General features: G+C 32.2%; 1 protein-coding gene across 4 annotated transcripts in view; it reads right to left on the bottom strand.

The window, feature by feature from the left end:
- Positions 1-1,742: 1,742 nt before the first annotated feature.
- Positions 1,743-13,920, bottom strand: part of Gkap1 (G kinase anchoring protein 1) — a 56,367-nt gene continuing 44,189 nt past the window's right edge. For all 4 annotated transcript variants that reach the window (XM_015506084.2, XM_015506085.2, XM_015506083.2 and 1 more), the window contains 5 exons: positions 12,726-12,827; positions 9,064-9,127; positions 8,774-8,844; positions 8,262-8,339; positions 1,743-5,306 (listed from right to left, as the gene is read on the bottom strand). In XM_015506084.2, the coding sequence (XP_015361570.1) occupies positions 5,259-5,306; positions 8,262-8,339; positions 8,774-8,844; positions 9,064-9,127; positions 12,726-12,827 (363 nt within the window). In that variant the 3' untranslated portion in view covers positions 1,743-5,258. The remainder of the gene's footprint in view (positions 5,307-8,261; positions 8,340-8,773; positions 8,845-9,063; positions 9,128-12,725; positions 12,828-13,920) is intronic.

Genomic DNA, 13,920 nt, shown 5'->3' on the forward strand with positions numbered 1-13,920 from the left:
ACTATTGGCTAGGCTGTGGTTATCAACTAAAGTCCTATAGGTGACCTTGTCATCTGACTTGAATTTCTTATAGCACAGAGCTCTCTAGGTACTTATTATACATGATGGCTAGCTTCCCCCAGAGGAAGCATTTTAAGATGGTGGAGGTGGAAGAGACCACCCAAATTTAAGAGAAAGAATAACAGACCCTATTCTAGAGGAAGGGGCAGTTAAGACTATTTGTGTGTGATGGATTTTACTTGTCTCATTTTAGGGCCTAAGTTTTTTGTTCTGTTTTTTTTCTGAGTCTATCTACTTTTTTTCTGTGTTTTGTCTTTTAGCCCAATGGGTTTCAACCTGGCTGGCTATTGGTTTAAAATCATCCAGATAACTGGTTTATACAATATTCCATGATAATTGTTTACTATCTTATAAACACGAAAGGCTGAAATTATAACATTTAGAAATAAGAGGAAAAGAAGAATTTGTTATTTTGGCCAAAATATATTAGCAAAAACACTTTGCTATTAAATAAACATAGATATTGGTGCTATGATTTGAGTGTCCCCCAAAGGTTGATCTGCTGGAAGGCTGGTTCCTCACTCTGGCAATGTTGAGAGATTACAGAACCTTTATCAGGTGAATTCAAGTGGGAGATGATTAATGTTTTTCTATTCCTGTGAAAACTGGCTGCTGTTTGAAGTGCACCTGGCGCAACTCCTGAATCTCTCACTTCCTGTTTCACCATCCAGGGAGACACTCACACCAAGACACTGGTGCCATGTTCTTGGATCTCCAGAATTGTGAGCAAAGACAAACTTCTTTTCTTTATAAAATAACCTAAATGAGAAATTATACCCCATCTGATTCAAATGTATGATATGTCAAGATCATTGTACTGTCATGTGTAACTAATTAAAACAAATTTAAAAAGTAAAAAAAAAATAAAATAAAATAACCTAGGCTGATATTTTGTTATAGCAACACAAAACAGACAGCAGTATGACAAGTACTATTCTAAGAAGCCAAAAAAGAAGCTTTATTATATATATATATCCTAGTGTGTATATATATATATATATATATATTACTTCTAATTATTTAATTTTAAAAAGTTACATTTGACAGAATTAAAATTGGTGGCTCAAAATGAACTACTATGTCAAAAAGTAACGGTCAGTTATTTTCTTCCAACAGCAGCTGCTTTAATAATAGATTCTTGAATCAGTTATTTGAAAATGTTGATTGTCTCTGAAATCAAACTTTAGTACTAAAAATTGGTGGGTAGAGCCCCACTAATAATAAAATAAAACTTTTCTTCTTTTTGGGGGACCAACTTGTTTTATTTGAAAAGCCTAAGTGTTGGAGGACTTAACAGTTCTAAAGACCAGACAAGAAAGGGGATCACCAACAAAAATGAGAAAAAGATATAAACAGAAAGAGAAAGTTGTCAGGTTGGGATTAAAAACAGGAAAGTATAATATGCAGTTTATTAGAATCCTGTTAAGTGTTGGGTGTGGTGATGCACATTTGTAATCCCAGCAACTTATGAGGCTGAGGCACAAGGATGACAAATTCAAGAATAGCCTAGGCAACTTAGCAAAACTGTCTCAAAACTAAAAATAAACAAGATATATAAGGTCACAGAAAGACTGACTCACGGGAGGTGGTGCCAAATATAACATGGAAACACTAAGTTTAAGGAAGCTAACAGTTATTAGATGAAATAAAGCTTTCAAAGCAAAAAAACATACTAATAACAGTCATTCATAAAAATAAAATTTATCTTTCACCACAGGATAAAACAGCTTTAAATTTATACACACCTACAAAGCAGACAGACAAAAGTAGACAAATCCACAATCATTGTCAGATTTTAACACACCTCTCTTCAATAGTTGATCAAATAGAAGACAGAAAATCAATAGATATATTAGACTTGAAGGAACTTGATATAATTGGACATATATAGAATACTGCACTCCAAAACTGCAGAATACATATTTTCCAAGCTTACACAAAACATTTACTAATTGATTACAAATTGGTCCATAAAGCAAATTCCAACAAACTTTGAAGGTTTGAAATCACAAAGCATGTTCACTCATCCCAATATATTATATGCAGTTATATGTCATTATATCACAATTAAAGTTGTATTTTAAAAACTAATTCTACATAAGACAATACAATCCATATTCATTCTCTATATATTGAAGTATCAAGAAGAAAATTACCTTTTCTCTAACAAATTCACAATGCGAAGCACATTGCATTTAATGATAAAATCTATAAAATTACACCTTAGTTTGTAATATGATTATCAAAAGTTAATTTTAAATAGATATCATCAGAACTATATGACATGGTTAATGGTAGTAAAACTTCTACAGTTCTAAAAGTTAAACAATAGAAAGTAAAACAAGTGAGACTTTAAGCTGGTTGATTAAACTGCAAGTTTTCTTGCAGTTATATAGTTATTTTGATTCACAATGCTATCTTCCCTAGTTCAATTCTATTATAGTGAAGGGTTCTGGATTTAAAACAACAACAACAACAACAACAACAACAAACAAAAACAAAAAATCCTTGTCCAGGAAATATCCCTTATTAACACTTAATAAAACAAGTTGATACAACCTACTTCCACAACAGCAAATTACTTAACACAAATTTAAGCAAAAGAAGTTTTCCTATTCTTTTATTGCAAAAAATGTTGTTAGATGAAATTTTAAGGAAAAAAACCCCACAACTAAGCCATAATGCTCCCATTCCATGCAGTTTGATTTTGGAATTAACCATTTCCAGTTTGTCCATATGCATATATCATTTTCATATAATTGTAGTCAGTGTGTACAAGCTGTATTTTGTTTTTATATTTAAACTTTGTTCAGTATACTCTGTTTTCAGTCATCCTAGTTATACATTTAAGTTCCATGTAATTCTTCTCACTGAAGTATTAAATCAATTAATCATTTGAGTTGGATATTTATGTTACTTCCATGGTTCTCTATTATGTTACTATTTTTACCTATATAGATCTTTCTTTCAAATTATTTTCACAGGATAAATTTACCCAATCAAATTTAAAATGTCAAACTCAATTCTGAGTGAGGTGCAGTAACACATGCCTATAATCTCAGCAACTTGGGACACTGAGGCAGGAGGATCAGCAACATAGACCCTGTCTCAAAAAATAAAAAGGTCTGGGGATGAAGCTCAGTGGCCAAATGCCTCTCCCAGTACCACCTCCCAAAAGTCAATTCTGTCATCTCCTCATTCATTCTTCTTTCGGTTTACCTATTAGCAGCACTATCACTTTCATTTAGGCTTGGAACCTTTTTTCCCCCCCTGCCCTCATTCTTTTCTCACCTTCACACATTTAAGACAACAGAAACATTTATTTCATTTTCTGAATCCTATAGTCACTTTTCTACTTCAGGAAAAAAAACCTTCCTTTCCTAGTTGTCTATTTCTACTATTATAATGCCTCCTTGATATCCTCTTCCAAATGACTTTCTTCTAGTTTTCTATTACATTACTGCCATTTCAATCTTCTTAAAGGAAAACTAATTACATGACTCCTTTCTCTGTAAAATTTTAATGGTTTTTTAATGTGCCTACCAAATTATTTTTAAATATATTTTTATAACTTATTTATTTTTTTAGGTGGTGCTGAGGATTAAACCCAGTGCCTCAACACGTGCTAGGCAGGTGTTCTGCCACTGAGCCACAACCTCAGCCCATTACCAATTTCTTAATCTGGAATTCAAGATGGATGATAACTATTTCCAGCCTACCTCTTCTGTTTTCTCATTACTGTCCTATATAAATACATGCTCCAGTCTGGGCTGGGGATGTAACTCAGTGGTAGATCACTCCCCTAGCATGTACAAGGTACTAGGTTCATCCTCAGCACATGGATTGGGAAGGTAGCGGGTGGGGAAGAAGGCATTCTATTCCCTTAACACAGTCTTTGCTTATCTTTCTGTTCCCTTATCAGTTCCACTCTTTTTGCCTTTTTGTCTTTTTCCCTTGAATGTCTTCTTTTATTTTTTTAATTTAATTTAATTTTTTTTGGTGTTATAGATGGACAAAATGCCTTTATTTTATTTGTTTATTGTTTGTGGTGCTAAAGATTGAACCCAGTGCCTCAGGCATACCAGGCAAACCCTCTGCCCCTGAGCTATAGCCCCAGCCCTGAAGGTCTTCTTTTATTAATTAAATCTTTCCTTAGCATCTACTCTGTGCCTCATAAGAGATTAAGCAATTGGACTATAGAGAATAATATATCACAATTCTTTGCAAGGCTAATATAACCTCATGGAAGAAGACAGAAATATGCAATGATGACAATTTCATGAACTTTCTGCTGAAGTATTTTTTTCTTCAAAGATTATTGAGATGTAGAATCTTTCATATAATGCTGGTTTTAAGAGTCAAGACCATTATTTATGTATTCTCTTTGTTATCACACAAAGAAAAATTTTATTTTAATGAATAATAATTGTATTTCACTGATTGTACTAAAATAAAGCTCTTTTAGTAATTGGTTATACCAATGAAAAATCTCTCATTCCTTCCTCCCCACACATCAATAGTCCTCCAGTTCTCAGTATATCATGTTACTGTCCTCAGGCCAGATTATTCTTTAAATAAATCTTTCAGCCCAGAAAGGGATCAATTTTGCTTGGAATGCCTCTCAAATTTACAGAAAAAAAAATACTCTCTAAAAATTATCTCATGCAAGTTTTCGCAATTCCCAAATAATATGATAGCATACTCACATGATAATTATTTTTTTGCTTTTATTTTACCCCTGTTCACTTTCTATTTCCCCTAGACATAACCTAACTGAGGATGTCAACCATATTTCACTCATTGTGTATGTCTTGAATAAATATTTGCTAAGCTGAAAGAATCCAATTAACTGGTTGAGCTATAAGCAAAAACAATGTTTTTACATTGTTCATGAAACTTTAAAAATCAAACATACTAGTGGAAGAGTAAATTAACTTTATTGACTGATGAAAAACTAAAGTGATAAGAAGTATGAATAGTAAACGATAAACACTGAGTTTGGCTGGAATTCTATATTTCTTCTTTCCACTTTAAGTCAAAAGAACATAAAATGTCTTATAGACTGTTAGTGAACTAGTACTTTTAGTTTCTTCAACAAAACTGCATAGTTTAGCAGTTGCACAGCATTAAATATATACATCTTTGAAAAACCCTGAAAGTTTTAATTTTCATGTTGACTTCAAAAGCTAATAATATAATCACCTACACTGGTCAGATTCAGAGTTTCTTTTCCCTTTTCTGCCACCCTGTAAAGAAAAATACAACAAATTATTTAGAATATAGCACTTGGGGGTCATTTTCATTTTAAGAATATATACAACCAAAGATATTTGGGGATAAGAAAGCATTTTTTTTCTTGAATTTGTTATAAATTTGAATATGTATACCACTGAATTATTCTTATGTGGTTATTTTTATAAATGATTAAAGTAGGTTGTAGAAAATAGTTACAGCACTTCTATATGAATTTGTCTGGGCTTACTTAGCTAGATGATAAACATATTACTTTTTAGAGCTCACTTTGCCCCAGAGATTTAAAAATATTAAATTTTTGATCAATACCAAAATAAAACACAAAATCTGTTATATGTGTTCAGCACATTTAATAATTCTGTTCATGATCTTTTGAGTAATACAATTAATAATACAAGTTCTGTCTAGTTTTGTTGATATAAACAGAATAAGAAATTTGATTGTTTATCCATAGATTTCTCAGTAGCACATATAAATCTATATTTAACTTGTTGCATATGAAACACCATTTATGGTATCTGACTTGAGCCAAGAGAAAAAGCAGCTTTTAAAGACAAAGAATTTTATATGCATTACTTTTAACATAATATTTCCTGCTTTATTCTGATTTAAAAAGCAAATATGAATTGTAGAAATATGGCAAGTACAATGTATAAAAAGAAAATTAAAATTTTCCATAACTATACACTCTATCCCTCAATTTAAATATAAATACCTTAAAATAGTTCCCACCCACCCATTTTTCTGTGGTACTGAGGATAGAATCCAGGGCCTTGTACATGCTAGACAAGCACTCAACTGCTAAACTATACCCACAGACCTTTTTATATTTTGAGACAGGTCTCACGAAGTTGCTGAGGCTGGCCTCAAAATTGTGATCCTCTTGCCCTAGACTCCTGAGTAGCTGGGTTTACAAGTATGAGCCACCACACCCAGCTACTTTCCACATTTTCCCCCCCTGGTACTGGGGAATGAATCCAGGGCTTCACATATGTTGGGCAAGTGCTCTACCACAGAGCTACAGCTGCAGCCCATTTTTCACTATTCTTATAAACTATGGCAATGATACCCAAACTTAGTTGATCATCAGAATTACCTAAGTAGCTGGGCATGGTGGCAGATACCTGTAATCCCAGCAGCTCAGGAGGCTGAGGTAGGAGGATCACAAATTCAAAGCCAGCCTCAGCAACTTAGTGAGGCCCTAAGCAGCTTAACAAGAACCTGTCTAAAAATAAAAAATGAAAAGGGATAGGGATGTGACTCAGTGGTTGAGTACCCCTTGGTTCAATCCCCAGTACCAAAACACAAAAGTATCAAAAATTACCTAAGTAGTACTATTTATAAATTTATTAGTGCATTATGGTTACACACATTATTGGGGGTTCATTCTGACATGGTCATAAATGCATAACAGTTTTCTTCATTTCAATCCCCTAATTTCCCTTCCTCCTCCCTCCCCCTGATCCTTTTCCCCTTCGCTAATGATCTTCCTTCTACTTATTTATTAATTGGTAAATTATAGTTATATATAAAATTGGAATGAATTGTGAGATATTCATACATGCATAAAGCTTACTTTGGTAAGCAGTAGTGTTTTTAAAATTCTGATGTCTAGGCTTTGTCCCATATCTATTTAACTGGATTATAATCTGTAATTCAAAATGTTTCCAAGTAATGCTGCTGATCAACCAAATTTGAGAACTGCTTGTCTATGGAAGTACATTTTTGAACTAGTGGTCATAACAGAGTCATAACAAGCCCAGACTCATTTGATAATGAGTTTGAAAATAATTTCTTTTACCCCTATTCTGTTTATACTACTCTCTATATCACCACTCTTGGAAGGGAGGGGAGAGAAGTATAGGGGAGGAAAGAAGTGGAGGGGAGGGGAGCATCCCAAGTATAAAAATGCTGTTCTTAACTCCTGACCACATTAAAGTTCTGCAAAGATTTAATGAACGAACAGGTTTTGTAGAACATGAGGTTGTAATGACATGTATTTTAAAAAGAGATTTATCTAGCAGGAAAATAAAAATAAATTTAAGAATTCTTTAAGATATATAACCACTATACATAGTTATCAATGTTATGTGGCTAAAAACTTACCATGCAACTCAATGAAATAAATCAACAACCAAACCAAACCAAACCCCCAACAACAAATATACAGGGGGATCTTTTTCAAAATCTCCTAGGCAAAGGAAATTTTCCTTTCCAAACTGATTCAATTTCAAAGCTAGGACTAAACAAAATTTAGGTTCTCCACACCACCACAGGCTTCTAAGCATTTTTGACCATAATTCCAAATCAATCAATGCATTTTTATGATTCAGAAACATAAATATGTACATACAAATGTGTATATATGTTTAAATATAAATATATATTAAAATGAAGCACTGTTTTGGGGTGTTTTTTTTTGCTTCATCCAGAGAGAAGATGTTGAATGTCATCTTGTAAATGCAGAATAAATCAAAGAATTAGAAAATCACTATTAGGTAATCACCAAAAATAACTGATGCAAATAACAAATAATAATTGATGCAAATATTATCATGAAAATGATATGCACAAAATTTCTCCAAGTATTACCCCTACATAGTACTTATAAATTATAAAGGAGAAATGGTATCTTTTTAATGGAGCTATAGCCCTGTACCCAAGCAAACTTAGGATACAATGGGACAAATCTCATTTCCCCAAAGATGACTCAACGGCACATATGTCATACCTTCTACTAATTCCAAAGACTTTCCCAAATTACTTATTTGATACTGTACAAATCAATATCTAACATTTTCTAAAACACAAAGTACATGACTATTAAATTATTAATATATATGGTGTGTAAATTCTGGCCTAAGAATAAAATACTACATTTATTCTCACATAGTGTCTACTCAAATTACTGTGTGTAATGAAAACTCTTGAAAATTTTAAAAGCATACCTGGTATTTGGCTAATTCTGCTTGTAATACTTTCACTTTAGATCTTTCTTGTTCTAATGCTGCATGAAGTGACGTCACCTATAAACAAACATTCAATAAGAAAACATTTTAAAATTTATAACACTTAATTTATAATGATAAATTCTGACAAATAAATGAGTATCAAAGCAGAAACCCTCCACATAATTTCCATTAGATGTTGTACATGGTTATATATTAAAGATAGATAGGATAAGCTCACTGTTGTACTAGAAGACAGAATAAGGATAGAAAGAGAAAATCAAGTACAGGAACAGAATAAGTTCTATGTTCACAGTTACCTAAAATGCAACCTTATTTTTCTCCATTGGTGCAAAAAATAGAATCATCATTTATTTGCTAATACACAATAAAAGTATAATTTCTATCACCTTCTCGCTATGTTGATGGGCTGTATTTGTTTATTCAAGTTTAATACTGTAAGATTGAAGAACAGCCTAAAAAGACTACTCGTATGCTCCATAGTTCCTTACCTGTATAGTTAGCTCATTCTTGATACTTTGTGATTCATCAACTTGCAGAAGAATTTCTGCTTTATCTTTCACTGACAAAAAAAAAAAAAAAAGGAAAATCCACCGTATAGTCTTTTCAGTCACTCAAATACTTAAACAATACTACAATAAACCAATAGCAAGTTAAGTATAGTGAGAACACTCTGGGAAACCTTTTTATTTTATTGATTTGATAAATCATATACCTTGAAAAATTGTCTTCAGGTATTATTTAAGATAAACCTTAACTCTAAAAACATAACATCACTTACTTTCACCTTCCTGCAGCATTTTCAATAACTGTGCATTTCTTGCCTTTACTTCTTTATACTTTGCCTAAGAGAAAAAAATTGTTTTTAAAAAAGTAAATGATACAATTAGTGTTATATTAACAATTACTGTTTCACTATCAATTTGTTTCACTATCAAGCTGTGAATTCTAGGCTTACTCAAAGATATAAATTACTTTTGAAAGAAAAAGGGTAGAGAAAGCTGTAATCAGAATTGTCTACTACTAAAATAAATCTTTGATACAATAATAGATATTATTATAGGTGATTATAAATTTAAAGGAGAGATAATTATAAATTTAAAGGAGGGATAAAAGTGAAGGAAAGTTAGGTAATACAATTCAAAATAATTTAGATAAAAACCAAAATGAAAATGACTCGCAGTCTATACCAGTACTGTCCAGCAATATATAAGAATTTTCTATATCTGTTCTATATCTGCCACTATCCAATATGTGGTTACTGAATACTAAAAATGAAGTTTTAATCTTATTTAACTATAATTTAAATTTTGGGACACTTGCAGTGGTAACTGAATTTTGTAATGCAGTTCTATCTCTTCTCAGTTAAGGTTTAACTGATCTCTTATTAATTCATTTACTAAAAATTATTGTTATGGTAATTTTTAGCTGATATGACTTATTTATTAAAATCTTTCAACTCTTTTTCCAATTTCTTTTTCCAAATGATTTTGCTCCTTCTCATACTACATAAATGATATAATAATATATTTATAAACAAAGAGGAATTGTGCTCCCACATTAACAATCCATATTCTAGGCAATTTTCTGCCTATGCTACCCTATTCAACATGGGCCCAATACTAGTATATTTTAAAAAATAAAAGCCTAAAGAACGGCTGGGGTTGTAGCTCAGTAATAGAGTGCTTGCCTAGCATGTGTGAGGCCCTGGGTTCGATTCTCAGCACTGCATATAAATAAGTAAAATAGAGGTCCATTGACAACTAAAAAATATTTTTAAAAAAAGCCTAAAGAAAACATGTAAGAAACTTTTCATTTCTTCTCTCAACATGTACAGATATGTGCAGAAGTTATCAGATCCCAAAATTTTGTTTCATTTGGCAGTATTAGGGATGAAACCCAAGGCCTGTATACACAGGGCAAGTGCTCTACCACTGAGCTACACCCCCAACCCTCAAAACTATTTGTAAAACAAATTTAAATGAATTTCACAACCTATAAAAGTGGCTTTTACTAACCAGTACTTTGTCCATTAAATTGTTGATGATAAATCAGTACTATATGCTAAGTAACAGTATAGTCAACACAGTAAACCAAAGCACCACAGTAAATATAAAGGGTAGGACTTGAGTTTAGAAATGAATAAGGAAGACAAGATGGAAACATAGATACAAGGGGGAAAACATATCCACTAAACTACAACTATATTCACTATGAATACAGAAAAATACACCATAAATATGGAGCCACACTACTATAAAATTCTCATGTCTTCAATTTCTGCTAACATCTCACCAAACTTTAGCTCAAAACTTTAGCTCCAAGGTTCTGGTCAGTATACACAAAGCCACCTCTTAAGTAAGCCTTGAAGAGTCTAAATTGGTTCTTAAAGCAAACTTGAAAATGTGCAAACTTACCTGTGAAAATTCCCTAAATTGCTCATAAATAAATAGCATACATAGTTTTGTATATACAATCCTGAATAAGCATGTCTACAAAAACATAAATATGTAAAATACCAGTAATAAGTAGTTTATGATAATGTATGCAATATTTGATGCCCTTACTAGTGTTTTGAAAGTTTATGAAAGAGTATATAAAATTGATAAAGTTAAATGCATATATATTGACCCCCACTGTGTCTTGAGCATATATACTTGCATATAACACAGCCATTTCAAATTCAACAAGTTCAATGGAATCTATTAGTTCCCATTTCTCAGAACAGTTTGAAAAATGTGTCCTTCCTCTTACACTCAATACATGGTCATTTTTATCAGACTGTCTTCACTTTAAGACTAGGTTACATGCATTATCATCCCACAAAACAATTCTCGTGTCAAAAGAAAAGACTTTTTACTGCCCTCTTTGTGTAATACCCAACAAACACCTTCAATCTCATTTTCGATAGCTTCTCAATTCTCTAAATGTCAGTTACCATGTACATCCCACCATTCCCATGTTTTTGTACCCACTATTTTCCTCTCTGGAAAAAACATCTTTTCTGTGAAATCTTACCAATTTTAAACAGCAACAACTCTTTGTTCTTTTCTCTGTACTTCTTGAATACTCTGTCAAATATCAATTATAATTCTTATACTGTACTGCAATTGTTTATATGTTTATCTTCCTTGTAACTCATTTTTTGTTCTCCATGCCTATTACAACAAAAGTAATGAAAGCAGAAATGAAAGGCTAAGGAAGATAGGCATATATAGTGATTCTTAAAGGCAGGAGCAGGAAAGAAGTGTAAGTACCATAAGGGTTGGAACTTGACTTTCTTTTTTTTAACTATTACATATGCAGGACCCAGAACGGTACTTGGCATACTACAAGTACTCAATAAATAATTGTTCTAAGAATTAGTCAAAGAGAGTGATATTCAAATTGAGTAAATAAATTTTAAGGGCTAAAGGAAGAAGTAAGAGAGTAATTCACATAATTTATGGTTAGAAATACACACTTATTTAACAAATGTTGAAGATGTGGAGAAATCAGAACCCTAAGCACTGGTGAGAATGTAAAATGGTATAACTGGGGCTGGGGTTGTGGCTCAGTGGTAGAGCGCTCACCTAGCGCCTACAGGGCACTGGGTTCGATACTCAGCACCACATAAAAAAAAAAATAAATAAAATAAAGGTATCGTGGCCAACAACAACAACAACAAAATATTTTAAAAAATGGTATATACTACTCTTTTTCAACTACTTTGAAAAAGAGTTGGTGGTTTCTCAAAAAATTAATCCAAAGAATTAAAAGCTGGGACACAGATACTTGTATACTAATAAACAAAATGTAGTATATACATACAATGGAACATCATTCAACTATAAAAAGGAATAAAATTCTGATACACGCTACAACATGGATGAACCTTGAAAACATTATACTAAATGAAATAAGCCAGACATCAAAGGAAAAACAACGTATGATTCTACCTATGTGAGGTACCCAGAATGGACAAATTCATAGATATTAAAGGTTATAAAGGTCTGGGGAATGAAAATGCAGTTGTTTAATGGGTACAGAATTTCTGTTTGGGATAGGATGATAAAAAAAATTCTGGAAAGAGATAATGGTTATGATTAGATAAGATCACGAAGATACTCAATGCCACTGAATCAGTAGTACACTTGAAATGGTTATAAATATTTTACAACAATAAAAATTATAATATTGTTCAGACATTAAATCATTAATCAGTTTTAAAATTCTCAATAGCAGAATGACTATTTCTATCAGCTGCATATTAAACATTTACATATAAGAAAAGCAGAGGATTGGGGTTGTAGCTCAGTGGTAGAGCGTAGAGCGCTTGCCTAGCATGTGTGAGGCACTGGGTTCAATTTGCAGCACCACATATAACTATTTAAAATAAAGGTCCACTGGCAACTAAAAAAAAAGAAAAAGAACATTTGCATTTATAGACTGGTGGATACAAACCTCCCACTGAGTGATCACATTTTTCAGCTTCTGAATTTCAGCATCTTTCTTTTCAAGTTCCAACTTTAGTCTTTCAATTCTTCCATCTTTCAGAACCACTTCCTGAAAAAAGAAAAACACTATTTTAGGACTAAAATTGTTCTATCAAACCTGGCTTGCAACAGTCCTTTGTGACAAGTTTAAAAGGAAAAATCCTAACTTTAATTAATTTTCTTAGGCAACCTTAAATATTGACATTTCCACTTTGACTCAATTATGATCCTAATTCTATAATGTAAGCAAATAAGATTTCTACAGTTAATTTCAAACTGCAAATATACTTTAGAAGAATATCAGGACTCTGGAATGTTATTTCTATCTTGAAATAAACATTAAAAGTCCTCCATGACAAGTTACTATTATTAGTCTATCCTGAAAATTCCTGTCATCTTGTACCATATACTAAAGTAAATAAATTTAAATGTACAAAGTCATCCAAAGTCCATTCTTTTGATGAACATAAATTGGCTCTATTTATATAATGAGTAAGGAGGCAACACCAATTTATTCCACAAATACAGGTTATCTTAGCTGCTAGGTACCAGGTATACAATAGAACACCTGAACTGAAAAGCTTCTTACTCTTGTGGGACTTAGATATCTAAGAGAGGAGACAGATCACAGATAAACAAATGCTGCAATTAGAAAGGAAGAAAAAAGACAACAGTGTAGATGGAGTATAATAAGGGGCAAGATAATGACTTCAGAAAAATCAATAAAGCCTGATCTTAGAGGGCCTTGTAAGCTATAAAAACAGTCTGCATATTATTGTGATTAAAACAGAAAGCAGTGAAGGATTCTGAGCAGAACCATTATATTTATATTTATTTTAGATTTAGATTTAGATTTTATATTAGAGATTTACATTTATGTTTGTAAAGAATCCCTTTAGGTATTGTGTGGAAAATGGACTGCAGTGGGGGCAAAGACAGGTAGAAAGACCTTTTAATGCTATTATAAGCCCAGATCAAACAAGATTATGCCTTGGATAAAGGTAAAGCAGAAAAAATGGAGATAAGTGTATCTGAGAAATAATTTGGAGCAGAATCAACAGCATTTGGATGAGAGGTTGAATGTAGCAAATGAGGATGATGGACACTCTAGTCTGAGTTTCTAGTTTAAGGAATAGGATGGGTAGATCAAAATTAGCACTATA

Source organism: Marmota marmota, unplaced genomic scaffold (assembly GCF_001458135.2).
Source record: "Marmota marmota marmota unplaced genomic scaffold, marMar, whole genome shotgun sequence".
Lineage (NCBI taxonomy): Eukaryota > Metazoa > Chordata > Mammalia > Rodentia > Sciuridae > Marmota > Marmota marmota.